The 27347-nt window shown below is 51.1% G+C and overlaps 2 protein-coding genes across 2 annotated transcripts; both read left to right on the top strand.

Annotated features, from left to right (window-relative positions):
* The first annotated feature begins 1890 nt into the window (after window positions 1-1890).
* TBCC (tubulin folding cofactor C) lies at window positions 1891-4504 on the top strand. The gene is made up of 3 exons (XM_057398545.1): window positions 1891-1916; window positions 2767-2997; window positions 3067-4504. Exons 1-3 carry the CDS (start codon window positions 1891-1893, stop codon window positions 4409-4411), a joined length of 1602 nt encoding a protein of 533 aa, XP_057254528.1. The 3' UTR covers window positions 4412-4504.
* An 8918-nt stretch (window positions 4505-13422) lies between these two features.
* Window positions 13423-21861, top strand: PRPH2 (peripherin 2). Its single transcript, XM_057398461.1, has 3 exons — window positions 13423-14141; window positions 16513-16759; window positions 21538-21861. Exons 1-3 carry the CDS (start codon window positions 13561-13563, stop codon window positions 21772-21774), a joined length of 1065 nt encoding a protein of 354 aa, XP_057254444.1. The 5' UTR covers window positions 13423-13560; the 3' UTR covers window positions 21775-21861.
* The last annotated feature ends 5486 nt before the right edge of the window (window positions 21862-27347 follow it).

Raw genomic sequence — 27347 nt, 5'->3', positions numbered from 1 at the left:
ACCTACTTTATAGCCAGAAGTAATTATGTTCATGTGCTAATCTCTTCTGGAGAAACTCAGTGTAACAGCAGAGATCCCATCGATCAGATAAGAAAGAGCTCCATGCAAGACAAAGGGCTGCTGCTTTTCTTGAAAACACAGCTAAAAGGCAAACCAGCATTCTGTGTGCGACAGCGCAAGGTAGAGGCATTCCACTGTTTGGAACTAAGAACGTCAGTGCTGGGAACACAGACCGATGATACGGAATAACTGCATCTGCTTCCTTCCTTTGCTTGAGAGAGCACAAATCTGCATCTCAAGATAGTGCCACAACTATGAGGTCCTTGACTTTGCAAGCTCAGGAACCTCAGGTTTAAGAATCCACTGCTGTGAGGCTGGAAAGCCAGTTGCCTCTGTAGATGTCACTGTTACTCCCCACTTTTCTTAAAATACGGATGGAATGAGACAGAATCTTGAACCTTCACCCGAACTATGCAATACATCTCACTTCCAAAGGTTACCAGTTAATGCTGTTGAGCCACTTTAAGTCAGTATTTCAGATAGAAAGCATTCAAGAGCCATCACTAAGGGATACAGATTTAAGCATGGAAGCACGCGTAACGGAGCTTATGCTCTGGAGTTTCACAGGACTAGATCCAAGTTAGCAAGTGCAGCTTCTGGGAAACAAATGACCCTGTGCAGTCCAAGCAGCGGCAAAAGGTCTTTGTAAAATGACTGCTATCTACCTTCAAACCAGGGAGGAGCTAAAGTAGGGAGTGAGGGGGAGAACAGCAGGCAGGCAAAAATTGTAACTTTACTTTTATCTAATAGCCTCGGACGGCTAAAGTGCTTGTTACAGCTTACCAACATGAGTCCAAACCTGAGCTAGAAGGCTTACGTGTTTGTTATTCAGGTGGTTACTGTTTGGGAAGTTGTAAATCCTCTGTTCTCTATGGCTTAGGGCACGCTAAAGAGCCTTAAAAGCTGCTGCCAGCAAAGACAGGGAGAATATTGTCAGTATTTGTATTACCACAAAAAGATAAATATACACCAATATCAGTCATACCAAAACCTCAAACTGTAGGTGTAGGAAATAACTTTGGAACATCAAGATGAGACAGTTGGCAGAATTTTACTGCTCCCTTTTTAATTTTTCAGTACACTTCACGTTCTTTTATCTGGGGCTATTTGTGCACATTAGCAAGGTGAAAAGATTCCGGTCTCTCCCAAACGCCCCTATTCACAAGTGTATTTGGGCCTCATTAATTTAAAACCAATACAAAATACTTTCCAAAGCTTTCTAAGTGCCCAAATGCAATAAAACCTTACCATTATACTGCAGCATAAAATACTTACCATTTAATTTAGGCTGTGCACGTTAATGTTTTACTGTAATCTTTTCAGGTATAAAACTGTTTCACCCACTGCAGTTCATCTCTCAGGTCGTATTTGTGTAACACCACCAAAGCCAGTCACATTTGTGCATACTGAAAAACAGCAAAAGCCTTTTTCTGTCCATATTCTCATGTATGGGATAACACGTATCACCCGTAGCGGTGGGAGCGTAAGGCAAAGAAGCCTGCTATGTAAAAACAGAACTCAGATCTATTCCTTAGGAAACAATATGGAAGTAAGGATTTCTTTTTTCTTACAGTGACCGAACAGCACCGTATTCTCACCCGATGTAACATTACTGCAATTGCTGCAGACCTGGATTTCATCCGTTACTAGCAAAAATGCCTAAGACATGCTAAATGCGTATTTAAACACATTGGTAGTGAAAACCCCAACCACTTAAGTGAGACCGTTTCAAGATATCCTTCCTTGTTCACGACTGAGCATTCTCCCTTTCTGCAGGGTTTTGATTCAGAAAGCTGTATTTTCAGGAACAAAATTCTGGCCGCATGAACCATGCGGCACTGTGACAGTTCAGAGCCGTAATGCATTCACCAGGATATTACCCATGCTGCTGCCCCCCACCCAACCTGCTCCTGCACAACAGGAGCTGTTACACAGCAGCCCCTTGAAAACCCTCCGATTTCATCCTGTACCCTTTACAAGGAAGGAATAGTCTCTATTTTAGTGCAAGTACTTTGTGCGTTACGAGGATTAAAGGTATTTCACTGTCCTCCTTTCATCATCCTAACTGTGCTGGCATTACTACATAGAAGATCCAGGTACTCCCTACTAACTCTAACAGTGTTACGCCTAATACCGTATTTCTCAGGGAACAGAAAGCAATTGCTACTTTCAAGCTAAGGCCACTTTAAAACGCTAACCTTCAGTAGCGTAACAATCTGTATTTTCCAACAGGAGAATTAGACCAAAAAAAGATCAATGCTATCACCCTATTAGAAGACAGTAAATTTGGAGTCTCTGCTTCGGGTTTACCACCTTTTGTCTTGCACTGATAGGTTTCGGTCCGATGCTAATTTACCGTAGGACACTTTGAAATGCAAAGGGATGGGACACGGTATTTGTAGAACTGGATGGGATTTATTTCTCTTAGGAGAGTGCTTTGTGTGTTAACTTCCCTTGCAAAAATTAACATTCCGTGACACAGAAGCACAGTTCTCAAAATACACTGGAACGAAGGTCGCTTTCCCACTTTGTACTTAAAGCGTGTTTCCTAACCGTGAAAACCAACCCCGTGAAGAGAGCCCTCCTCACTCTGATCGCAGGTAGGCCCGCGCGCATCCCTCACGGCCCTCTCCCTAGGGCGCAGTAACCACGGGCACAGCTCTCCCTCAACCACCGAGCTCTCTTTGGGCACCAAACGCCCCGCAGACTAACCAGGCGGCCAGGAGCCAACACAGCCCGCTCGGCAGCACCTCCACACCGCTACCTGCGAGCTCCTAACGCCCGCTCCACACAAGGAGCCAGCGGGGACGCTTTGCCACCGCACCACCGCCCAGCCCCGGGGCTCCGCGCCCGTCGGCACCGCACGGCCCCGGGGCTCAGGAAGCGCCGCCGCGCTCTGCGGCCCCAGCCGCACCCCTGCACCCCCAGAGCCCCGCGGTAGGGGAAAAGAAGAGGCGAGGCGCGGTTGGGCGCGCCGGCAGCCGGGGTACCCCCGCGGCCTGTGAGATGGGATGAGGAGAAGGGAGACGGCAGCTGCGCGCGCGGGGGGCAGGAGGGGGGCGGGGGTTATTTATGCCCCGGCGCTACCGCGGGCCCCGGCTCCGCGCCCCGCTCGGCTCGGCTCGGCACGGCACGGCACGGCGCGGCGCGGCACCTGCCGCCGGCACTCACCCCATCCCGCGGCCGGGCGCCGGCCCCTTTAAAGCGCCGCGGCCCCCTCCCACCGGGCCGCGCTGTGCCCGCCAATCGGCGGCGCCGGCGCAACCGGGGCTGCCGGCAGCCAATGGGCGGGCCGCTTAGTGCCCGGGAGGAGAGGCGCGGAGGCAAGATGGAGGCGGCGAGGGAGGCTGAGGCGCCCCGCGAGGAGCCGAGGGCGGCGGCCGCCGCCGCGGTGCTGCCCGAGCGGCTGCAGCGGAGGGAAGCGGAGCGGCAGCAGGGCGTGGAGCGGCAGCGGCAGAAGAAGGAGGCGCAGGTGGTGAAGGAGGAGCAGAGCGAGTTCTTCATCGCCGCCTTCACCCGCGAGCGGGAGGCCTTGGAGGGGCTGCTGGCGGCGGGGCTGCTGGAGGAGGCGGCTGCCCGGCTGCAGGGGCTGCAGAAGCTGCTGACCGAGAGCGTGCGGTTCCTGGCGCCCTACGAGGTGAGGCAGGGGCAGGAGGCCGTGGCGCGGCTGCAGAGCGACCTGGCGGCGCGGCGCCAGCAGCTGCAGCCCAAGAAGAGATTCGCCTTCCGGACCGTCAAGAAGGAAGCGGCTCCGGGCTCCGAGCCGCGCCCTGCGGAGCCCGCCCGGGCCCCGGCCGCCTCGGCTGCGCCCGCTCCCGGCTACGGGCCCGCCGAAGGGGAGCCGGGCGGGCCGCCGCTGTGCGGGTTCAGCGGCGTCGAGGATGAGGAGCTGGAGCTCGGCCCCGCGGAGCTGCTGCAGCGCGACGTGCTGCTGTGCGAGCTGCGCGGCTGCCAGGTGCGGCTCCGCGGCAACGCCAACACGCTGCGGGTGCGCGACTGCCGCGGCTGCACCGTGCTCTGCGGGCCCGTGTCCACCTCCGTGGTGGTGGACGGCTGCAGCGATTGCCTCCTGGCGCTGGCCTGCCAGCAGCTCCGCACCCATCGCACCCGCAGCAGCCGCTTCTACGTGCAGGTGACCAGCCGAGCCGTGATCGAGGACTGCACCAGGGTCTCCTTTGCCCCCTACACCTGGAGCTACCCTGGCATTGAGAGAGATTTCGAGTCGTCTGGGCTGGACAGGGACAGAAACAACTGGAACCTGGTGGATGACTTTGACTGGCTGGCCACTGACAGGCCTTCGCCCAACTGGAGCCTGATCCCTGAGCAGGAGAGAATCAGCTGCTGGGAGTGACTGCAGGGGCAGCTTAGTACTGAGCAAGAAATCCTGGTGTTAATGCATTGACTCAAAACTGCGGGACTTCACCCCCCCCATATATGCCATTAAATCATTGCATTCAGTATTCAGATTGCAAATTGCAAGGTGTGACTGGTTTTCTGTTTGTTTGTTGGTTTTTTGTTGTTTTTTTTAGCCAAAGAATACCAGTCAAATACAGTTTACTGTCCTGCACTAGATGCTGCTATAATCTTTCTGTATCACTATGGAATTTCCCCACTGCTGCAGTACCGAACTGCAGACTTTTTTTTTCCTAATTAAGGTGGAACAAGGGGCACTGATACACAAACAAATGAGCCTCTCGGAGCTGCTGTGCTGCTTTCACTCATCCAGAGCTTGATTCAGCAGGGAATGGTAGAACATGTGCTGGAATGGAAAAATCAGATTCCAGATTTTTTTCGTATTTCAGTGGTTGTCAAGTTGCAGGCAACAGTATGCTACTTTATGAGGAGCACGGGAGGGCACATTTAGGGAGTAATGGGACAAAAGATTAATTTAAAGGAGTTTTTGTAGCTGGACAGTGAAGCAGACCTTTGAATCCTAAGCCTATGCTGTATTTATGAGCCAGGTTCTGCTGGTAGGGGTGGAATCTGAAAGTTTTCTTTAGGCTTTTGTTTCAAGTGAGAGAAGCCTAAAGGTAGGAAAGTCTCCTAGTGAACATTTCATGCTCTCCTTATACACCGATTGCTTGAAATTAATAAACCCGCAGAGGCTGTATAAATACTGACCTTGCATAGTCTGAAAAGAGTTAGTGAAAGGATGCTCCTGCTGTAAACACTTTCAACCTGGGGTGAATGAAATGAGTACTTTTAGGGGTACACAGCAAGTGCTGATTAACATTACAGAAGCTGGGTGAACTGCTCTGCTGCAGTTGGACTTCAGAAGAGGTGTTCAGGGACATCCTACTGCTTTCATCTGCCTACCACACATTAGGCTTTGGTGCTGCCATGAGTTTACAGCACACTGCTATTGTGTAGGTGCAGTGTTGACGGAGGGAGTCACTAAAACGGGAAGGTGAGGTGCTAAGTTTCAGTTCCCACACTGGATGCTATCTTGCATAAAGTGCAGTGTGACTTAAGACCCATTTCTTCTCTCCTGCTAAATAAAAAAGTAGCAGCAGCATGGAATGCAGTGTTTTTACAGTGCCCTGTTAGTGATGGTGGAGTGACCACTCTCCATACATAAAGCATATGCAGTAGTTCTAGGTTTCCAGAACCACTCCTTAACTTGTGACGTATTGCAAGAATCAGCTTAGAGTTCTATTTTAAAACTGCAAAATATTTATGCCGTATGTGTGTCATATATGTGCCTCTAACAAAATTAAACACTGTCTGAACTATCAAAACTGCATTACTGCCATGAGAACTACTTGAAACTTCACTGGAGGGCTTGACTGGGTTTGAGTAGAGAAACTAAGGGGTTTTCAACCTATTTAATTCAAAGGGGGAGGAGGGGAAGAAGGGAACTTTTGTATATTCTTTCACAATTTTTTATTTACTTTTGTTAATGTATACTTTTTGATTGAATTGAATTTTGCATTTCAAATATATTTGCTCTGATTTCAGTTGTCCCTTCACTGATGAGTCTTCTTTGCATCGACAGGGTCATAAAATGATTTAAAGAAAACCCTTAGTCTTGCTTTCATGTATGTAATTTCTAACGTCTTGTTAAGGAATGTGATCAGAACTTTGAGGTTAATCTTTCTCCAGATACCCTGGTAGTGACAAATCAGTCCCCTTGGCATCCTGGGATTGCAGATTGAGCAGCCTGTAGGAATTACAGAAATGCCCTCGTTCTGCCTGCCAGAAGCTATACAGATGTAAGTTTACTTACCGTGTTGGTAGACACTGGCAAACCTAGAAATGGAGAGGCTGCTGCAGGTATCAGAGATGTGTGCTGCTCCACATACTTCCAACTGGCATGTAACTATTAGCTGTTGGTCCGCAGCACGCAGTATTGCCTGAATAAACAGAGTGTGACTCAAACCAAGGGAATTTAGACTTCAGTTTCAGCCCGAAAACGCTTCCTTGGTGACAGCTGTCAGAGGTCAGTTACTGACATCCCAGTTCCTTTCTTTCCTCCGAGTCCTTAGCCTTGTCAAACCAAAATCGTCAGGGAATACTCTTCAGGAACATGACTTAGAGGAGGCTGCTAAAGGTGTTCCAGACAATTACTCGCACTTAAGGATTTACCATTACCTTTGGAATACAAAACCGGTGACTGAATCTTGGTCTCAAGCGTGACATGGAACAAGAAAACTCCATTTGAGAGCAGCAAACCTGCGAAAGTGTGCTCAGGCAAATGCTTACGTGTGATTTATAGCTCTGAACACATACACACACGGTTGCACACGTCAGTTCCCTATTGAAGGATCATACTAGGAGAAAATCAAAACTGTTTTGAAACAGATGTGAACACAAGTTACACAGTAGGAAAGGTTTACTGGCATATCCATAGCCTCCAGCAATATAGCAATTGCAACATACTAAGGTCTGTTAGAAAGGGATCCACCTCAGCGTTTCCATCAGGTTATTTCAACAGCACTATAGTATTCTTTCATTAAAAATCCATATGGAAAAGGCAGTCACGATCGGTATCGGCGCAGGCAGGATGCTGCCTGTGGCCCTCCTGCCATCACCAGTGCAGACAGCTCATGTGTTAGTCACCCGTGTTCCAGCCCTGGCATTCTGCAAGCCCTAGCAGGTAGGAAGAAAGTAAAAAGCCCTGTGAGTGAGAATTAGCTGGTATCCCATAAGTGCAGTCACTCATCTGAGAGTCCATTCTCCAGTCAGATCTAGTGGAAAGCGATAGCTCAGGTGAAGGGAGAATTACCACGTACTCATCAAATCCATACAGAAGTATCTAAAGGCATGGTAGGAATAAGTTTCTGTGTCTATAAATGTTCTACAGGGTAGTTACAGATACATAACCTGTAACTTAAATTACAGATTTGTAAATCTGTAATTGGTGATTTAAAACCTGCAGTTTAAAATCTCAGCTCTTTCTTTAATTTCTTAGCATCTATTTTCTAGATGCAAAGAAAAGGATTCCTTTTATGTTGGCACATGATTCCCAAAATTAATGGTTTGGAAATGAAATGTTTGGGATCCTTTGGCAGGTCTGGACTATAAAATTTGTCCGATTATTTCACTGGAACCACAGAAAGTAAAGGCTAAACATGGACAGGCTGGAAGCTTAGTCCACAGATTTGTAGCTTCGTATTGTACCTTTCGCCTCTACTGAGAAGGCATCAGAAGAAACTGCTTCCTGTCTGCACGTGAGCCGTAAGCTGTTTGTCCAAGAGCTCAAAACCCATATCTGGGTTATGGAAGGGATTATATAGTTTTGCTGAGAGTGTCCGGTTTCAACAAGAGAGGAATTCCGTGCTATCCTGTCTCTAGATGACTTGATGATGAAACCTCTCACTGAAGGAAGCCTCCTTCAAAGGGCGTAAAGGAGAGTGCCATGACGTGCCCTGCGCTGCCAGCGGCAGGCTGCCAGCTCCTGAACTCCCTTTCTGAAGTCTGCAGCTAAGGAATACCCAGAGGGGAGCTTGGGCAGAGCTTGTGCGCAGCTGGTTTGAGGAGGTGCACCTGGCTGTCTCTGTTCCCCTGGGTCAAGGAGACTCGGTGCAGCCTGGTCAGGGCTGCTTTGTCTTTGCTAATCTCAGCTTGGAGGAGGGAGGGCGGCACAAGCTCTGAGCCTTCCTTCAGAGCAATAAGCGATGCTGACACCAAGAAAACGCCTGGCAGCCTCTTCTAGGCCAGGAGCCAGGGCTCTTTTGTGCCCAGCCTGCTCGGGAGAGCCTGCAAAAGTCCCCTTCCCTGCAGACCCCCCAGTGTGCAGCAGGGAGGGAGGACTAACAACATGCTGCAAGGGAGACAACTGTTCAGAGAAGCCCACTGAACGAGCGTGGTCAGGGACAGTAACTCCCCAAACAGCTTCTCTTCTCCAGGCTGAACAGCCCCAATGTTCTCAGCCTGTCTCCATAGTGGAGGTGCTGCAGCCCCTGAGCATCCTTGTGGCCTCCTCTGGACTTGCTCCAGCAGCTCCGTGTCCTTCTCTTGCTGAGGACACGAGCACTGCACACAGTGCTGCAAGTCTGTCTGTGCAAGAAAATACATAAGGAGCCTATGGCAGAAAAGTGTGCCCATTCCCCAGCACCACACAGAGCTTGGAGTGTTGGCACTGGCAGTGGCTGTGAGAGGTCGCACGGGCCAAAGCTTGTCTGCAGAGAAGCAGCATTTCCTCCCTCTGCCTGCCCCTGCTTCTTTGAATACCAGGAATTAAAATGGAGTTAACTTGCATTCTCTCCCTATTTCGTTTAAATAGATTCTGCTGTGGGCTCTAGCCATGCCAGTTGTGTGAAAACACACCTAAGGACTACATGAAGAGCACAGTTCCGTGCACATTTGTCTGCATTATATTTTTGAGGGCTTGGATTACTATTATTTTTTAAATTAAGGCCTCCTTTTGGGGTTTTGTTTGGGTTTTTTGGGGTGTCCTTTAAAGTTTCTTCCTGTGTAAGCAATAGCTACACATAGACAAGGACCAAACCTCAGTGGCTTCACCTGGAACTGATTCAAATGTTACCAACGACTTAGACGTTCTCCCGTGGAAGGAGTGTTTGTGCATGCACGCCCACCCTCCACATGCATCCTACTTTTACCAGGTGGATTTCTCCCAGCATGTAAGAGTGCTATCTGAGGGCAGACTTGTTGCATTTGAGAACTGCATCCAGACAAGTACCTTTCCTTACCTCCTTTATGCATCGTCCTTTCGCACCTCCGCTCTGCCCCCTTTCCATCAGGCACTCCCCACCTCTCATGTCTCCAGCCTATTTTGCCACATAGCTTTCCCATTACAGCCGCTGGATTTGCACAAGAGACCTTCTGCCCATGTTGTAAAAAGCCAGGAAAGATACAAACAGCAAGAAAATAAACCCCAAACTGTGCAACTTGCGGAACCTCAGCATTTCCATTCACATCAGGATCTGGTTTATCTCACTGGAGGACCCAGCAGTAATAACTGTTGTGAGCCTTTTGTGAGCTTCTTTCAGTTCCCGACGTACTTCTTCCCTGTTTCTGCAAGCGCAAACATTGATTTTTAACCTTCCCTGTTCCCTTTCGTTTCAGCAGGGAACACTACACTCTAGGCATCACAATCATAAGTACTCATAATAGTGGTAGTGTAATAATGCACAAATAAATACTCACGGTGGCCATCCTGAGGGTCAAATGAAGGTGCTTTCTGAACATGTTCCACTGTGGATAACGATGGTTGAAATGCTGGGAGCTACCCAGAGCAAAACCCTGCAATGCCCTCTGCCCGTGTGCCATGGTGCAGTTTAGGAGCCACAGGATCCATGTCAAGTCAACTTTCCCATGTGTCCAACAGCCCCGGCAGTGAATTCAGCGACTTGCCTCAGGCACAGCAGCCTTCCAACTCGGTGCTGTATGTAGGAGGAAAAAGGAAGTCATCAATAAGACTTGTTTAATCATACAACGTGGTACAGCATCTTATCACGTTGTTCCTGAGGAACGTCCCTGTACACACCACATGCTTACAAATGTGAGCAAAACCGTGAGGTACAGGGCATAAGCCCCCCTCCTATCTCTACACAGTAACTTCCTATCACAGGTAAACCCAGACATCTTCACTCTTGCCATGAAACCTAACCACTTCTGAGGAAAGGAAACAAAAAAGAACCCAAGAAAGCCACACGTTTCATGTCACAGAGCACACGAAAGAAAAATGGGGCCAGGGGGTTATTTTGTCACCAGCTAATAGCACTTCCGTAGTTTAGGTACATAGGACATGCCTATATAAAGGGAATTTGCCTTTTATACCTCATATGCCCAATAACAGTTGGTCCAGCACTGGGCAGCAGACTCTATAGCAAATACCAGGCTGAATTGTCTGCATTAGACCCAACTCTTTCCTCCCTCTTAGCATTAAGTGGTAGATTTGTGGCTTATGTTTAGGTTAGCAGGCATAGCTTTTTTGGAAAGCTATCAATATGGTATTGCTGCCCATAAAAATGATGGTATTTTAGCGATGTTGTGGATTTGAACACATTCATGGTGTGTTCAAAGTAGCATTTTCAGTACTTTATGCTAACACTTTTCTCTCCAGAATAGCACCTGAACTACTTACACACCTGTGTTCGCTAGGCAGCCTCCAAGGAGACCATTAACTCAAACATCCTTACAGCAATTAGCTTGCCTGCTATAGATCAGCTTCAGTATTTCCTACTTGAGGTAGGAAGCCTGCCCGATTAAAGGTGAATCCCAGCCAAGATCGAGATGCGCACGGAAAAGCTCACCCAGGCAAATCCTGGCTGGAGCAAGTGGGAAGCATTAACTCCCCTCTTTGGAACGTGTTAACTTCGCACTCAAAGGAAGCCTGAGAGTGCAGCGTGTGGTTTACCACTGCCATCAATCCCCCTTCAAGCTTCCCAGCACGGTGAGAGCTAACTTGAGAGGTGAGGATGTTTTGCCGCTGCAGGTCCCATCCAACCCAAACCATTTAATGCTATCAGACTATTGAAACTACCTCAGTAAGCAGCAGCTTTCCAGGTCTGGCTTGGGTTGGTTGTGGTGACCCCTCTCTGTGATGACTTTAAAGGTGTCACCTAAAGTCTGAGAGGTCTAATTGGTACCCGAGTGTCCCCTCCTGAGCCTGAGGTCAGCCACTGATCATCCCCCAGAAAACACTGACATTGAGGAGTCGTTTGTTAGACCCCCTCCTGTTACCTTGGCTTAAGGAGAAGAGTAAATTTGGAGGGGCCAATGAGCCCTGAAGCATACGCTGCAGGTTCTCTTTCCCTATTTTACTCCTGACTGAACAGGAAACACCCCCGTGCACACAATAACACGGCTTTGCTGCACCAGATTCATCATGGACATCTGGATGTTAAATTACTGAGGTATTCAGACTCATCTGTGCTCCTGAATACAGACTTCCCCATAGGTAGAGCAGCGCCAGGCTTACGTCTGCTGTGGGCAGGTTTACTGCTTCTTGTCCTGCTAACTGCACCGCAGGACATAATTCACTGCATATCCCTGTGGTCCCGAGGGAAAGTTCTTTTTCTCTGTAAGTAAAGCTTCCCTCTGTCATCACTGACCAGAAAGGAAGTAGTTTCAGGTTCATTTGCCTAGAGCTGACTTCAGGCCGTCAGGTAAAATGCACCCTGCTCCAAACTACCTCGTGTTTCCTAGCTGAACCCCGGGGGAGTCAGTGAGATACAGTGACGTGCACTGCATGGGTAGGGGCTGTTTTGGCAAGAAACCAGGAGGGATGTGATTACAGCTTACCGCACAACAGAGGCAGCGCTTTTCACCCACTTCAGGGCAAGCAGAGGGAGCAGTCCCCGGTGGACAATTGCCTTCCTCCTTTCCTCTTACGCACCCTCTGCCTGCAAGGCATCAGCAGTGCCAGCAGCCAGGCCTGCTCTAGGAACATCCCAGCTACAAGCTGCTCCCCAGGTCGCTGCAATCACAGAATCAACCAGGCTGGAGAAGCCCTTTAAGCTCACCCAGTCCAGCCCTTACCCAGCGCTGCCAGGGCCAGCACTGACCCAGGGCTACACGCTGTGTGAACACCTGCAGGGATGGTGACTGCAGCCCTGCCCTGGGCAGCCAGGAAAGCTCCATCACAAAACCCCTCTTGGCACAGAAAAAAGCAGCAGCTCGATAGCCTTGTCCTTACCGGAGAGACCTCCCGAGTCTCACATGGGAGCCGAACAGCATCCATGGTAACTCAGGGCAGCACACTGCCAACGGGCTGCCTTTCAGTGCCTTATTGTTTAATCACTACCACCTTTCACACTTGCCTTCCTCCTGGGCACGTCCCTCCACCTTCCCCTCAAGGGCTGGTGCTCCAGGTGCCAGCAGCCACAAGGGGATGTCCCCAGGGTACTGGGGCAGCACCATCAGCCCAGCCTGGCTCGGGCAGAGCCTCCCCTTCGCTTCCTGAGGCGGCTCCTTTCTCACCTGCAGTGTGTTCTCACACCCTCCCACACCTGCAGGGTGATGGGTGCACTGCCTGGGGTTGCCTGAGGTTAACTCTCGTTGCCGTGAGCCAGCACAGGACTGTCCCCTCCGCTCTGCGCCTCTGCAGGGCGAGCAAAGCCAAGCCAAGCCAAGCCCCTAAGGCACTGCAAAGAGCTTGCCGGGACCGCTGTGTGGCAGGAGGAGGAAGCTCACCACCAAAGGAGGGGGTTCCATCCCTCTTTTCCTGCCCACTACAGTGTGAAAGCAGAGTTTCTCCGAACTTTTCCTTTCTCCTTCCCTCCTATGAAGGCCCTGGAGATGACAGAAGCCGCGGGAATAAGTAGAAAATGCCAAGCTTAGGGGTTTTAGGTCGCTGTCAACCGCACGCCTGTCTGCTTCCAGAACACGTAAGCCACGGGATGGCACCTCGAGTCAACCAACACAGGAAGACAGGGACTGAAAAGGTGGTTTTGACTGTAGATATGACTAGATCAGCTTCATCTTAAGGTCCTTTCCAACCCTAACTATTCTATGATTCTGTGAAAGGAAAGTGTATTTCTGTATTCAAACAGCCTTTGTTTTTATTAATCTCAAGCCCTCTTCCTTTTTCCTCAAAGGATTCCTCTGGCCACAAAGATCTTTTTATGTCTCTGGGTTTTCATATTGTGCCCAGCAGCCTATCATAAGGCAGCACAAATCTACTAAATAGTAAAATGAGGGATTATTTGCACTCATCTGTTGACAGACATCTCTCCAGATTGGATCAAATGATTAAAGGCATTAGAGTGACGTCTTGCAGATCCAGAGCAAATCATCTGAACCCTTGGGACAGTTTCTCCTTTGCTTGGAAGGAACCACCACCACCAAGAGCTGGAGGTGCCCACTGCCTGGTTTTTCTCACTGATGTGAAATTGTCCTATTGGGATCTTTGCGTATTTTTACTTGCTTGAATCCCCAGCGTGGGGAGCCCAGGATGGAAGGACCATGCAGTGGTTCGCTTCCCGCTGAGCTGGCCAGGCTCTCTTCCAGTGCCTGAATGGTTTTTCCTCAAGCAGCTTCCGCCGAGAAGAGGGGTCCAGGCTGTGAAACCTTCCAACGTCTCCCACTACAAAGATGGCACTGCTGAAGGTCAAATTCAGCCAGAAGAAACGGGTAAAACTAGCCCAGGGACTATGGCTCATGAACTGGTTTTCAGTGTTTGCTGGGATCCTTGTCTTTAGCATGGGGTTGTTCCTCAAAATCGAGCTCCGGAAGCGAAGCGAAGTGATGGACAATTCTGAAAGCCACTTTGTGCCCAATTCTTTGATATTGATGGGTATATTATCCTGCGCCTTCAATGGGTTTGCTGGCAAAATCTGTTACGACTCTCTGGATCCCGCTAAATTTGCCAAGTGGAAGCCTTTGCTGAGACCTTACCTGGCTCTCTGTTTCCTCTTTAACATTCTCATTTTCTTCGTTGCTCTGCTTTGCTTTCTCATGCGGGGCTCTCTGGAGAGCACCCTGGCCCAGGGGCTCAAGAACGGCATGAAGTTCTACCGGGACACAGACACCCCGGGAAGATGCTTCATGAAGAAGACCATCGACATGCTCCAGATCGAGTTCAAGTGCTGCGGGAACAATGGCTTCAAAGACTGGTTCGAAATCCAGTGGATCAGCAACAGATACCTGGACTTCAGCTCCAAGGAAGTGAAAGAGTAAGTGACTCAGTGAGGTTTGTACCTTTGGTAGCGTTGTTGGGCAAATGTTAGGCTAAAGAAAGGTAACCGACAGGCAGGGACTGGAGGGGTCTTGTGTCAAATGGTGAAGATTGCTTCCTCCCCTGCAAGTTCGTGGGATCCTAGAATCAACTAGGTTGGAAAAGACCTTCAAGAGCATGAAGTCCAACCAAGTTCCCCCAGGACATAAAACGTAAAGCACCAAAACGCAGTTCTCGCTGTCAGTGTGGTGTAAACGGGCTGAAAAATCGTATTTTTTACTGTCTTTTACCTCTTTATAAAGCCCTTCCATTGAGCCACGCATACGTATTCCCCAGATCAACAGGGAAGCGTCAGGACTCCTCTAAGCCTAAAGCAGATTTCAATGCAATTTATTAAGTTTCTAAAAATAGGCTTCCCTGGCTATATTCCGTTGATACCGCTTCTAAAACTCCACCTAGATGCTGGCAATCCATCTGTCTCATGGAAACCGATAGAACCAGTAATGCCTTGCCAGTGACTCCTGCTTTTTGAATGCTTAAGGTGTAGAGTTTCCATTTGCTATTCCCTCAATGGATTGCTGTGAAGAGATTGGGCATCAACGCCCGTTGATGTTCTACCTTTACGCAGCATCCCCTGGAGCCAGATGCGTTTTAAGTTCTCTCCTTTGTAAAGCCATGTTCTCGTGTGCATCCCTGTGCCTATTTTTGCGAAACCTGGCGTGAAAACTAGCTTCCCCTCTGCAAACCAGAACAGATTGTTGGGCAGGAGCACCTTAACGGCTCTGATGTCAGTGCCCAAAGAGGCAGTAATCTCCAAATCAGGTTAGGCGCGGTAAGCGCAGGGAAAAAATAAGCACGAGAACAGGTGAACTTTTGCAATGAAGAAGCAGCATTGAGCAGAAATGCCCCAAACCTGTTAGAGAATTCAGCACTGGGGGAAGAGCTCTTTATTCAAAGCTCTTTGGGACCATCATCCGCTAACGTTCTTACCGTGTGGTTGCACGAAGGGCCTCGTGAGCTGGAAGCAATCTGCCTCTTAAATGTACTGCCTGTGTTAAAAGAAATGCTGTGTCTCTCTTGGGGTCCCTCTCTGACTGTGTAAATGCTGTTTCACCGTGTGTCTCTCTGCATGTTGTTTTCACCTGGGGGGTCTGGCTGGGTTTGCAACCCGGAGTCAGGACTTTAGAGTGAAAACTGTTCCAGGCTTAAGCTATGGCACTGGGAGGTCGTAGCAAATACATTTGCTGTTTAATAAGGGAGTATTTGCATTGCAAAAGTATGCCCGCGGGTATAAATAACTGCTTGAAAACCCCTTGCCGGCATTATGGGGAGATTTGAGGGCTGTAACTTAATCCAGCAGCAGTGGAAGGGCAAAGCACAGGGGGAAAGCAAGGTTATAGCGTCCTTAATAACTGATGGCTTGTTTGGGACTGAGACTCGCAGCTATTTCTTTGTACTACCGAGGCAGGAAATAGGGCACTAGAAGTCCACAAATGGATGTTAATTCAAGGTGTGAGCTACACAGTGGTGCCTGGTCTCTGCTCACATTCCTGGAAGCCAACAGCAAGGATCTCCTTAATTCCAGGGAAAGGTCCACCCCCTGCAGTATGATTGTTGTGTTATTTGTGGAGCAAAGACCTGACCCGATCTGTCTGAAACTGGTGGAGCATTGACACGTCCATGCGAATTAGACCCAACTCCGAGTATACTTTCAATCCAGAGGTAAAACCTCAACTGCATTTGGAGCTTAGATATATTTAGGTCATGGCTGCAAAGTGGCATGTGGCTTCACCAGGCCATTGCCATCACCTCTCTGTGACGCAGCTTGAAAATACCCATGTAGAAAGCTACAAGTGACTCTCAGATTCTCTTGTCACCTTTCTAGGTCACTGGGGCTCTCCATTCTGTCATTTTCCAAGCAAAATGGTGTTTGTTAGAGTTGCAGCCCTGTCACTGTGGTCTATTTCGCAGTGCCAGTGGAAGTAATTGCCTTCTGAGTAGCTCTCATCTAAACATCTCCCCATGTACCAGACTAAATGGCTGTTTATGGAGAGCAACCGCAGTCTCAAGTCAACAGTAGCTGGGGAGCTCCTCCAAGGAGCTTAGAAGGACGTTTCATGTTTTAAATACTGGCCACCTTGCTAATGTAGCTGGTATTTAAGCCAAGAATAAATGCATAGCCCCTTTCTGGAGCTGTTACCGGAGAGAAGCTGTTAGGTTTGCTGGATCAGTGGTCTAGCTGGGTACGGTGGGCCCTAAAGCTGCTGTAGGTCCTTTTCCAAGCTCAGGTCACCGCGGGCATCTCCCGTTTGCCCTGGTCTGGCTTTAGACGTGTGTGTGCTCACGCTCCCTTCTGCCCTTGCCCGTAGTCGGATCAAAAGCAACGTGGACGGCAGGTACCTGGTGGACGGTGTCCCTTTCAGCTGCTGCAACCCCAGCTCGCCGAGACCCTGCATCCAGTACCAGGTCACCAACAACTCCGCTCACTACAGCTACGACTACCAAACGGAGGAGCTCAACCTCTGGCGCCGCGGCTGCCGGGAAGCCCTCCTGCACTACTACAGCAGCATGATGAGCTCCATGGGCGCCGTCGTCCTCCTCGTCTGGCTCTTTGAGGTAAGCCTGTCCCCTCCACCCCGCTTGGCTGCAGCACCGGCTCTGTGCAGGGGCTCCGGAGCTTTCGGGGTTACAGATTACATCTGGTTGGAGCCATCTGGTGCTGTTGTGTGGCTGAGAGAGCATCCCATAGCGAACAACTGCAGAAGGCCTGAATGGTCAAAGGCACAGCTGGAAAGCGTGGGGTGGGCTTGAGGTTACAGACTCCCCTTCAGCGAGGGGCCAGAGCCTCGAGCATCCCACTGCATAAGGGGAAAAGGGACCAGTTTTCTGCCCAGTGCAGGGTGCTGAGCAGCGAGGGCTGGGCCGATGCATTCATTTTACATGTGTCGCCACGAGTGGCACAGAGCATCAGGACAAGATGGCAGTGATTTATGGGACAGAAAGTGCAGTTAAGGGGTTTATGTGCTGATGAAAAACAAGCCCCAGGGCCATGCGTGGCGCCCAGCTTCAAGGCAGCATTTGGTTGAAGGCCCTCCATGGGCTCCACCGCTGTTTCCAGTCACAAGAGGTGGTCTAGGTGAAGCAGATGGATTAATTTTGTTGTGCCTGTAAAGAGGTGCCAGTACTGCCCAGTGCAGGTTCTGTGGGCACCGGCACCCAAATGCGTTCATTCCATGGGAGGAAGACATGTCCTGCCCCTGCGCTGTGTGTTGATAGAAGCACTGAGCTACAACCTGCAGGAATGAAGACGCTTTTCAGGAAAGAAGCACCCAAATAACCCATGAACTGTAAAGAAAACTTACTTTACATTGTGCTGTTTTAAACATAACTCCTCTGCATGGCAGGAGATGCAGAACCTCCTCGTAGCGCCGTTACTCCAGTTAGGAAAGAAAGAGGAGCTCGTGTTCTTAGCCCAGGTTCAAGCAAAAGGGTCTTGAAGAGAGGGGAATTTCAGCTGCGTGTGGAAATCCAAAGGAATGCACAAAACTCGGGGGGAAAATGCACAGAAATGCTAACATTGCAACAAAGGTGAGCAGGAACCCCTGTGACACAGCTCTGCCGCCTCGCGGGAGAGTCGTGGCTGCGATATGTTAACATTAACATTAGCAATAAACCCTCAGTACTGTATTCCCCACGCCCCACAGTGCACCCAGGAGGTTTTCCCAACCTGTGGCACCATGAGAAATGGGATCTTCTCTTGTCTTAATTCATCCCTTTCGAAATGGAAGGTGAGATTTTCCCCAGGCCTCCTGGGGCAAAGCTTTAAAGAACATCAGTCCCCTGGGCTATGGGATTGATGGGCCCTCCGGAATATTGATGTCTGATACCCCCTGGTGCTATTCCACCACGAAGGGTCTAGATTTGGGTCTCAAACTCCCTCTGCTCTTTAGCCAACCTTCGAAGGGAGGACCCGAAGCAGGGAGCAGACATTGCTTTAGTCCCCACTTGAAACCCGACGTGCCAAACGGACGCAGGGCCCTCGAGGGAGGTTTAATGTTTCTCTGTCAGGTGCGAGGAAGAATAAACCTATTTGGAAGCATCAAAAGCTCTATTTGTGAAAGGAGCCCAACCCCGCAGTCAGTCGTCGTTCCTGGCAGTGTGCTATCACCCCCACGCTGCCTGTACCAGCAGGAGCTGGAGGCTTCCCATGAGTGACAACCGGTCATGAGGGTGACAAAAAAAGATCACCCCTGCTCTAGCTAAGCCGCCTCAGGCTAAACCCTGGTAAACAGATGGGCTTCGCTGCAGAAGGTCAAGCGGAGCACGCCTCGGTGTCTTCTTGACCTGCCTCGGCCAGCAAAGAGGAGATGGGGGCTCAAGGGTGCCCTCAATGGGGCCTTTCCCAAGTGAAGGGGGGCAGAGGCTGGCTCCCGAGGTGCTCCAGGTCCTTCGCCTCTATAAACACGTGGCTCTCGGTTGGTTACAGCTGCTGCGATGGCCAGGACCCCGAGATCCATCCCATATGGGTGCCACGGGGGGAGCCCAGCACTGAGCTCCCGAGGGCGATGGGACACGAGCGGGAGGTGCGTCGTGCACTGCAGGGTGAATCTGATGTGTTGATAGGAGTGAACTCCCAATCACCCCCACCCCAGCCCAGAGGGACCCCCCAGGCCAGAGCTGGCCCAGCAGGAGATCATCTTGCCCACAGCCTTCTGCTCAAGCAGGGCCACCTCGAGCCATTTGCCCGGGCCCTTGCCCAGATGGCTTTAGAACGTCCCCAAGGAGGGAGATCCCAACACTTCCCTAGGCAACCTGTGCCCGGGCTCAGGCACCCTCCTGGTGTTCCCACAGAGCCTCCCGTGTTTCAGTTTGCGCCCATAGCCGCTGGGCGCCACTGAAAGGAGCCGGGCTGCATCTTGAGAGATGTGGGACTCCACTAGTCACAGCCCCACATCTCTCTTGTCCATGGGAGCCCAGCACTGGACACTGCTCCAGCACTACCAGTGCTGAGCAGAGGGGAAGGATCACCCCCCTCGACCTGCTTTGTCCGTGCAGACCAGGACACCACGCCATTGCCTTGCCTCGGGGACACATTTGCTGTCCCGTGTTCAACTTGGTGTCCACCAGGACCTCAAGGCCCTTTACTGCCAAGCTGCCTCCCGCCTGGCACCTCCAGCGTGGGGTTGCTCATGCAGGACTTCAGCCACACTGACGGTCCGAGGCTCTGTGCTATCATGTAAGAGACAGACTGAGTTACTAATAGGGGTCTCCGACCCCCTGGCCTCTTCTCATCCAGAAGGGAAGGCAAGCCCCGGTCAGTGGAGGTGATGAGACCCCATACGTTTGGCACTGCTTTTGGGGAATCTCATCCCAGGGACCCAAAAGTGCCTTCCTTTCATAAAGCACAACCCTACTCAGTGACTTAGGGCCAGCCAGGGAGCCTGTCAGTGCGGCGGATGTTGCTGTCAAACAGTGGGACTTAGTATGATCCTGCTGACCTGCAGTGAGGTGGCACAAGTGGAGAGCAATGTGGCGGTCAGATGTTGAGCCCGAGCCTGCCAATATTTGCTTGCAACAGCCATTGATATGAAAAGTATTAGAGCTGTGGCAGAGAGCAGCAAAACTGGGATTCAGACGGAAAGGAAGATGTCAAAGGCTTTAAATCCCAAGACTGGAGTGATGAGATTTGTCACTTCTTGTGGCTTTTATAGAACAGGGTCTGAACTGATTTAAGTCATCATAATAGTCAACTGATTTAAGTCATCGTAAGACCCACAACAAAATGAGACTGTTTCCAGACTCAGGCCCAAGGGAAACTTCTTTGAGGACCAAGGTGTTGTGAATTGTGCATCCCTATGTTAAACAGGATGACAGTTTGCCTTTGCCTATGGGAGTGTTGGATGAAGCTTGTTTCTTTGACCAATGTTTCTCCCTTTCTGGTCTTGAGTAAAGGCAAAGACACAAGAACATCCCAAAATCTGAGAGTAGGCAATGGTAGCTTCCGTCTCCCAGGAGTTTGGAGGCACTGATCCTACACAGGCAGGAAGACCAGGGCCGACAGGCTAATGAATGGTCCATGGAAGCGCATCCGTGAGGAGTCCCGTGAGTCCAAAACCCACATAGGAATTTTGCCACTGCCCCATGGCACTGAGGCCTCGTCTCCAAGCTGTGTGAACACTTGCAGGGACGGGGACTGCAGCCCTGCCCTGGGCAGCCTGTTCCAATGCCTGAGCACCCTCTGGGGTAGGAATTGTTCCTCAGCTCCATCTAAACCTGCCCTGGGGCAGCTTGAGGCCGTTTCCTCTTGTCCTGTCACTTGTTCCTCGGGAGTGGACTCAGAAGAATCTCAGCTTTACCCATCGCATGAAGGACTAAACCAGTCTCACTGCTGCCCCATCCTCACCACCTCATTGAGCTGCCTCTTCTGGGCGCTGCCTTTTCTTTATTGCTCTGTTTCACAGGTCAATGCCTTTTCTTCCCAATTACAACAACAGCGGGAGCCAGGCTGCTCTGAATGGTGTTAGAAGGCAGGAGCCTGGCTAGGAACATTCCTTCTCTCCGGAGGCAGGTTTGGGGTGTTGCACCAGCTTCATACAGTAGGCAAAGTCTCATTCAGGGCTGCTGGGACTGGTCAATACAGTATCAGAAGTGGAGATTCACCTGAGATGGAGCCAGCGAGAGCTCAGGTCACTGCCGCCTCAGTTTCCTTATTTGCACATCGCTATCTAAAACCAAAGGGCTCAGATCCTGGTGCTGCTCTCTTCTGCACAGGTGCTGATTCCTTAACATCTCCTTGACCACATTAATATACTTGCCGAATGGATTGAGGTCAAAGTGAAAATAGGGAGAGTTAAAAGCAAGCGGGTGGTGGCAGGCGCTCCAGGGGCCGGCTGCACGTCCGAACAGCTCACGTATGAGCACATATGCAGAGCTTACATGTGAACACATATGAACAGGCACATACGAGACCCCTGTACAGGAGCAGAGGGCCCATTAGCAGCTCCCAGGAGGTGCTGGCCCAGGGATGGGGTACATGGGACACCCCTGTGCCGTGGCCACACAGAGCCACGCAGCAGCCGGCACCTTCTTCCTTCCTAAGTTGAAGCATCCACTCATTGCTTACCAAGTGCCACCCTCCCCGTGGTGCCCGCTGGTTGCACACCCTCGCCCTCCCCTTTCCCCCTGCCAGCTCCTCCTCGCCCCTCCCGGCCACCTCAAGGGGGAGGCTGCTCGGGCTCTGCTCTCTCAAGGAGCATCCCCGCAGCCCTTGAGCCGTACCTGGTGCCCTTGGTTCTGTTCACCCTCCGGCCGGGGCTGTTGGTAGCAGAGGGCAGGGCAGATGCAGACCGGGGTACGAAGGTTTGCCTGACGCTCTCTGTTTTCCCATGGCTCAGATGTCCGTGATGGCTGGCTTGCGTCTCCTGCACACCTCTCTGGAAAGCATCCCAAACCCTGAGGACCCTGAATGCGAAAGCGAAGGCTGGATCCTGGAGAACAGCCTGAAGGACACTCTGAAATCCGCGCTGGAGAGCTTGAAAAAGCTCGGTAAGTTCAACCAGGTGGAAGCAGAAGGAGAAGGGGCCGAAGGAGAGGAAGGAGGGAAGACGCCAGCCATCGCAACGGTCAGCTGAGCTCCTCTCCGGGGTGGACTTGTTATCAGAGAAGAAACAAACTGAGAACTGTGCAGATCTACGTTACAAGCTACGCATCGACCATCAGAATACGCGGTTCTACACATGCTTTTTGTATATGGGAGTCTACACCGTAGCGCACCTGGGGATAACGCACTTATCCCCGGTGTGGATACACCACCTCCGCACCTAACTGGGGGAATGACCCCACTAGGACTTGCAAGATTCACGTGCTCCTCATCAGGGACAGCTAGTTTAAAACCCACACAGTGACCCATCCCGTCTCATTCGGAAATCACAAGTGGAACTGGAAAAGCTCATCTTTGCTTTGCTCAAGCTGGTCTATCAGTGTATTTTATGTGCTTCAGTTTAGCAAGCAAACAGATTGGGTGTCTGGGGAGTACCACGGTAGCAGTCAAAGGAAAGAGGATTTCCAGAGCTGTATATAACTTAGGATACAGGTATTCTGTCAAACCTCTCATCGCATGTAAGTTTTGTTACTGTGCTAAGCAATGGTGTTTTTTTTTCCTGCTGTGTTCTTAAGATGTACATAGAGCAAAACGCAAACTTCCGCGGAGATTTCATGTCCTGAGCAAAAACTGTAATTTAACGAAGCAGTGCAAATGTCACGGGCACACCACCGAGGTAGGAGCTCAGGGGGGCTTCAGCCCGCATGTCTTGAATGAGCCTGGTGTAGACTTTTGCTTCCCCTTGTAGTTAAACAAGCAGGAGCTTAGAAGATTCCTCTTGTAGCGGGTGGAATCAGTGCCACGAGCGTGTGCCAGTTACGGCTGTTCTGGACGTGCTAAGAAGCATGGAACACGCCACAATACTCAAGTCCAACCGGTTTTAAGACAAGGAAAAACCACAACAACAACAAAAAGAGGCCACTTAGAGCTACGACTTTAAATGTTTCCGGGGTCCTAGTGACTGGACACCACTCCTGCACACCTATGTCAAGCCTCAAGCTTTGAGGCCAGGGAAAAGTTAAGTTAAATCAGTCCCCAAGAGATCAAATGTTACAGGTTGCATTTTTCTCTGTGAGGGAGAGGGCACCTTGCATTGGATTTTCGAAGTCAAAGGGAAGGCACGTTCTGCATTTGCTGCTGCATCTCTGTTCTCATACACAAAGCTGCAGTAAGGCGCAGAAAGAGTTTGCAGTGCTGCACGGCCTCTAGAAGGGAAGGTGATGGGGAAGAGAAGTGGTGCTCTAAAGCATCACCTTGAGCATAAAGGGAAAGAAACCCCAGAGAGGAAGCCCCAGCCTCCCGCACGAACGACCGCAGCAGCTCGGCTACAAGCCAGGCACCCCATTTGGCTGCGCAAAGCCTCTGCTTCTCCGTGGGTCCTGGCTGGCCTTCAAACAAAGCCATGTTTGCAGCTGCCTAATTACTGCCGTAATTACTGCCCATTAGCTTTCACTCTTAATCACTTGGGTACTTGCGGCTCCTCCAGCTTTGGTTCAAACTCCTTCTAGGATGGAGAGGCCATTCACAGCGGGACAGGCAGGGGTGCATCCGTACACGGAGCCGTGGTCTGCGTCTCGGTGGCCGGGCTGTTTGAGGCCATCTGCACGCAAGGCTTGACTTTGGCAGGTATCTGTGCTCTCCTTCCCCTTCCCCAAAGCAGGTCGCAGCTTTTCTCCCTAGTTACAGCAACGGGCTTAGTCACGGTGATGAATTAAAAAGCCACAGCTCTGTTGTTTGTTGCGTCCGGCTGACTAGAAAAGGGGCACTAACGTAAAAGCCAACTTGCTACTCACCGCAGCCTATCGTCTATTGCTCTGCTGAGGGACACTCTGCACGGCAGGACTGCATGAACCAGACCAGCTCCTTCCTTCTCAACCAGACACCCCCGGGGCCGGCTGCTCCGCTCAGCTGGCCCCTTAGGGAAGAGCAGGACTGTGGCTGGCGCATGATGTGGCCACACGTATCAGAGGAGAGCTTCTCAGAGGAGTCACATAAGGGTAGGGGCTGCGTTGCAACGATTAACCACGGTTTCTCCTTGCGGGGCTTCAGCGTGCTGTGATTTACACCGGTCTCTTGACTGGACACCTGAGATTCCACTGAGACCTGCGTGTACTCCTGCCCTAGAAGTCCGGTTTAGGCCACTCATTTCGACAGGACTCTCCAGTTATCTGTGGTCTCCCTATTTCCTTTCAGCCTAGTGCTAGTTTAACATGAAATGGTCAAATTCCTCTTTCAACACCCCATTAGAGCAGCCAGTTCCTAGAGCAAGGGTCTCATGGTATGAGGTGGGTGAAGACATCACCCGAGGCAGGTTTATGAAGAACCAGGCTTTCAGACAAACAGTGTACATGCTAACGGTGTCTAAAATAAAGCCTCCTGGTTAACGAAGATCTTTGTAACACCATTGCTACAAGATTCTAATGACTGCTTTGTAAAATATTACGTGTAATATATCGTTCCACCAACCTGACATTGACTTCCTTGTGACGTTGCAAACGCTGTTGTAGATAGAAGTATCTCTGCCGCCTGCAAATGTGACTTTAGGTGTTAAAAATCCTACTGCAAGTAAAGACCTCCTGAAAGAAAACGTTCAAATACACACAATTTAATACAGATTTCTTTAATTTGCATTACTGCTGACTTCTTGCTTCTGAATTCATTGCTTGGACCTGTTTCTTGCACCCCTATAGGTGGGAAGCTTCTCCCCCTTACACATAAAGCGCTGAGAGAAAGCAAACCTTCCTCTTCTCCACGCCCTGCTAAGCTCGGGATGTGCAAGCAGACCCCTAAATCACTGCCCTCCTACTAGAAATAGAACGCGCTGATCCATTTTAGGAGTAGCCTCTTGCAGGACGCAGGAATTAGAACATCCTCGCAGGCCTTAAGTCCTGGAGGTGCTCAAGAGGTGAAACCACGGCACCCTCCGGCTCTCTGCCGCTGGGCTTTCCACCCATTTCCCACCCATTTCAATGGGACTTGCAGCTGGTGTTCCCAGGAACGCCTCGCTGTTCCTTTAAATGCAGGACTAAAGCCCAGGTGGCCAAACCTGCCCCGCAGCAACCCAACAACCGTGCCCTGATTTTCAACTGATAAACTTCCTATGGGCGTGAGCTTCATTCATTCAAACCAGGCCACTGCTTCAGAGCTACCTCCAAACGGATTTCCCGGCTTAAACCCAAGCACCCAGATCCCAGAGCCAGCCCGCGGCCTTGGGGTGGTGAGAAACCCCATTTATTCTATCAAAGAGATGCCAGCCGAGCCCTGGTTTACCGGTGACATTTCTTTGAGGGGCCACAGAACGTTCGCTAAAGTGCTTTAGAGGAGGAAACACAAACAGCTTCCTTAAAGCTATTAATTCCTAAGTAGCCTTAATGCAATCGACCGGCTTAGTGCATTACATGAGCTGGGACGTTTCATACCGGCCAAAGGCATGGGTGCAGCTTAGCGAAGAGCCCGGGGATGCTATATCGGGCTGCGGGGCTGATGCTCAGGGAAGATCTTCAAGGCTGATGGAAAGGAAAGGAAAGGAAAGGAAAGGAAAGGAAAGGAAAGGAAAGGAAAGGAAAGGAAAGGAAAGGAAAGGAAAGGAAAGGAAAGGAAAGGAAAGGAAAAGGAAAGGAAAAGGATTCCCAGGAAAAGCCCTTCTTTTCCAGCAGAACCCGTTCGCTTTGCAGGGAGCCCGGGCGCGGCTCTCGCCGTCAGCGGTGTGAATCGGGGACACATCACAAGCGCTCATTAAAGGCAAAAAAGAAAGAGCATTATTAGAGATTAGTTAATTAAGAGCTAAGGGCAGGAAAATAGACTGGAGCCATGTGATAACGGCGCCCTGCGGGGAGATGGAGGCTTAGGGACGCTTATTTCTGGTAACAGGAACGCAGCTTCCTCCGCCCTGAAGCGATGCAGACGTGAAACTTCCCTTCTAACCACTGCTTTACATGGGGTCAGCCCTCCCTGCAGTGCTCAGGACCCGCTCCGGTGTGAGGTGTCCCTGCCCATGGCAGGGGTTGGGACTGGAGGAGCTTTAGGGTCCCCTCCAAGCCAAAGCAGGCTGGGGCTCTGTGCAAGAGCAGCCGCGTTCCCCTGCTCCAGGGCAGCTCCCGCAGGCAGAGCTTGCCTTTAGGAGCTGCTTCTTGCCTTCCCAGCGGCCCCAGTCACCTGTTGAGAGGGGGGAACCTCTCACTCAGGACCTCAGATGTCAATTTATTCTCTTCTTATCTCTTTCTGCCGATTTGAGATCCCTTCAGGTTATTCTCAGCATCACAGGCTGGTTTGGGTCGTCCACATCACTTCGGAGCAGCCAGTTCCAGCCCCCTGCCACGGGCTATGCATGCTACCAATGCGTTCGGTTTATTTCAGGAAGCATTCTGTTCAGGAAGAGACTCACAGCAGCGTGCCCAGAGCCCAGAGCATCGCTACCATAGCATGGCCCCAGCTGCAGTGGGGCAAAAAGGCTTCGTCCCTCGCCTCATCGCAAGCTGGTGCTCAACCAGGGGTGCAGCTCATGCAGGCCCCACGATCCCGGGGCCACAGACCCTCCTCAGGCGTTTCACAACCAGGTCTCGGCCACCGGTGAAGACTTCAAGTGGATCCTGAGGCTCTGAGGGCAGGGAACGGCCTCATCCTCCTCTCCCTACAACCCCAGCCCTGGGAAACCAAGCTCAGTAGCCGTGCCTGGAGCAGGGCTTCCATCCGGAGCACCACTGATGCTCCAGGGCAGTGAAGCAGCCGTGCTGGCTCTCGGCTTTGGTGTCCCGGGTGATGTGACACCGCTCAGCTCCGGCATAGCTTGTATCCCACATCTGCCCACCCGTCCGGAACGCAAACGCTTCCACAGCCAGACTGCTGTGGGTTGGAAGGGACCTTCATGCTCACCCGGCTCCGACCCCTGCCACGGGCAGGGACATTTCCCACTGGAGCAGGTTGAAAGCTGGGAGTTTCGCCCGGCGGCAGCAGCTGAAGCAGAGGTTTAGTTCTGCTACACAGCATCAAAGCAGTGAGCTTTGGGCAGCCTCCAGTGCCAAAGCTGACACCCTGCAGCACACACTGCTGACCTCCTTGCCTCCGTTGTTTTTACATCACCTCCTCTCCGGTGTGCTAGCACACTTCAGCATCCTCCGCGTGACTCACACACACCCCACACGGGATTCCTCACACCACCCCTTGGGCTTGCGAGTCCCTAAAGCACCCCGCAGTGGTGTGCCCAGATGCCGGCACTGACCTGAGCTCGGCGGTCCTTGACTGGGGCTCTTTCCTTCCAGGATCCCGTGCTAAAGACAAGCTGGGCCCACCCAAGATAAGAATATGCAAAGCAGCTCTTACACTTGGTGCAAAGATCTGTAGGAGAAACGTTGAAGCTGCTATGAGTAAACTACGGAAAGAAACATCCATGCGTGAAACAGGAAGAAATAATGTGAGCCTTAACGTAAGCCTCCTGTTCCTGTAGCAGCCTGCAGCATGATTAATAACATAGGTATTGATCCATTTCAGATCAAAGTCACATTATGGGCAAACGAATGGTACAGGCTCCATCCCTGGTGGGGTTCAAGGCCAGGTGGGGCAGAGCCGTGGGAGACATGGTCTAGCGTGGGGTGTCCCTGCCCATGG

Source organism: Pezoporus wallicus, unplaced genomic scaffold (genome assembly GCF_028554395.1).
Source record: "Pezoporus wallicus isolate ANWC-B61680 ecotype Strahan unplaced genomic scaffold, APGP_CSIRO_Pwel_v1 contig_11493, whole genome shotgun sequence".
NCBI classification, from domain to species: Eukaryota; Metazoa; Chordata; class Aves; order Psittaciformes; family Psittacidae; genus Pezoporus; species Pezoporus wallicus.
The sequence above is the reverse complement of the archived record's forward strand: the minus strand, read 5'-3'. Positions and strand labels throughout refer to the sequence as shown.

Bases quoted from the DNA above. Each gene is read 5' to 3' on its own strand.
- TBCC (XM_057398545.1), top strand. From the start codon at position 1,891: ATGCGGCACTGTGACAGTTCAGAGCC. The intron at 1,917-2,766 runs GTAATGCATTCA...AACGCCCCGCAG, and splicing joins CACTGTGACAGTTCAGAGCC to ACTAACCAGGCGGCCAGGAG. The intron at 2,998-3,066 runs GTAGGGGAAAAG...GCGGCCTGTGAG, and splicing joins TGCACCCCCAGAGCCCCGCG to ATGGGATGAGGAGAAGGGAG.
- PRPH2 (XM_057398461.1), top strand. From the start codon at position 13,561: ATGGCACTGCTGAAGGTCAAATTCAGCCAGAAGAAACGGGTAAAACTA. The intron at 14,142-16,512 runs GTAAGTGACTCA...CCTTGCCCGTAG, and splicing joins AGCTCCAAGGAAGTGAAAGA to TCGGATCAAAAGCAACGTGG. The intron at 16,760-21,537 runs GTAAGCCTGTCC...CCCATGGCTCAG, and splicing joins TCCTCGTCTGGCTCTTTGAG to ATGTCCGTGATGGCTGGCTT.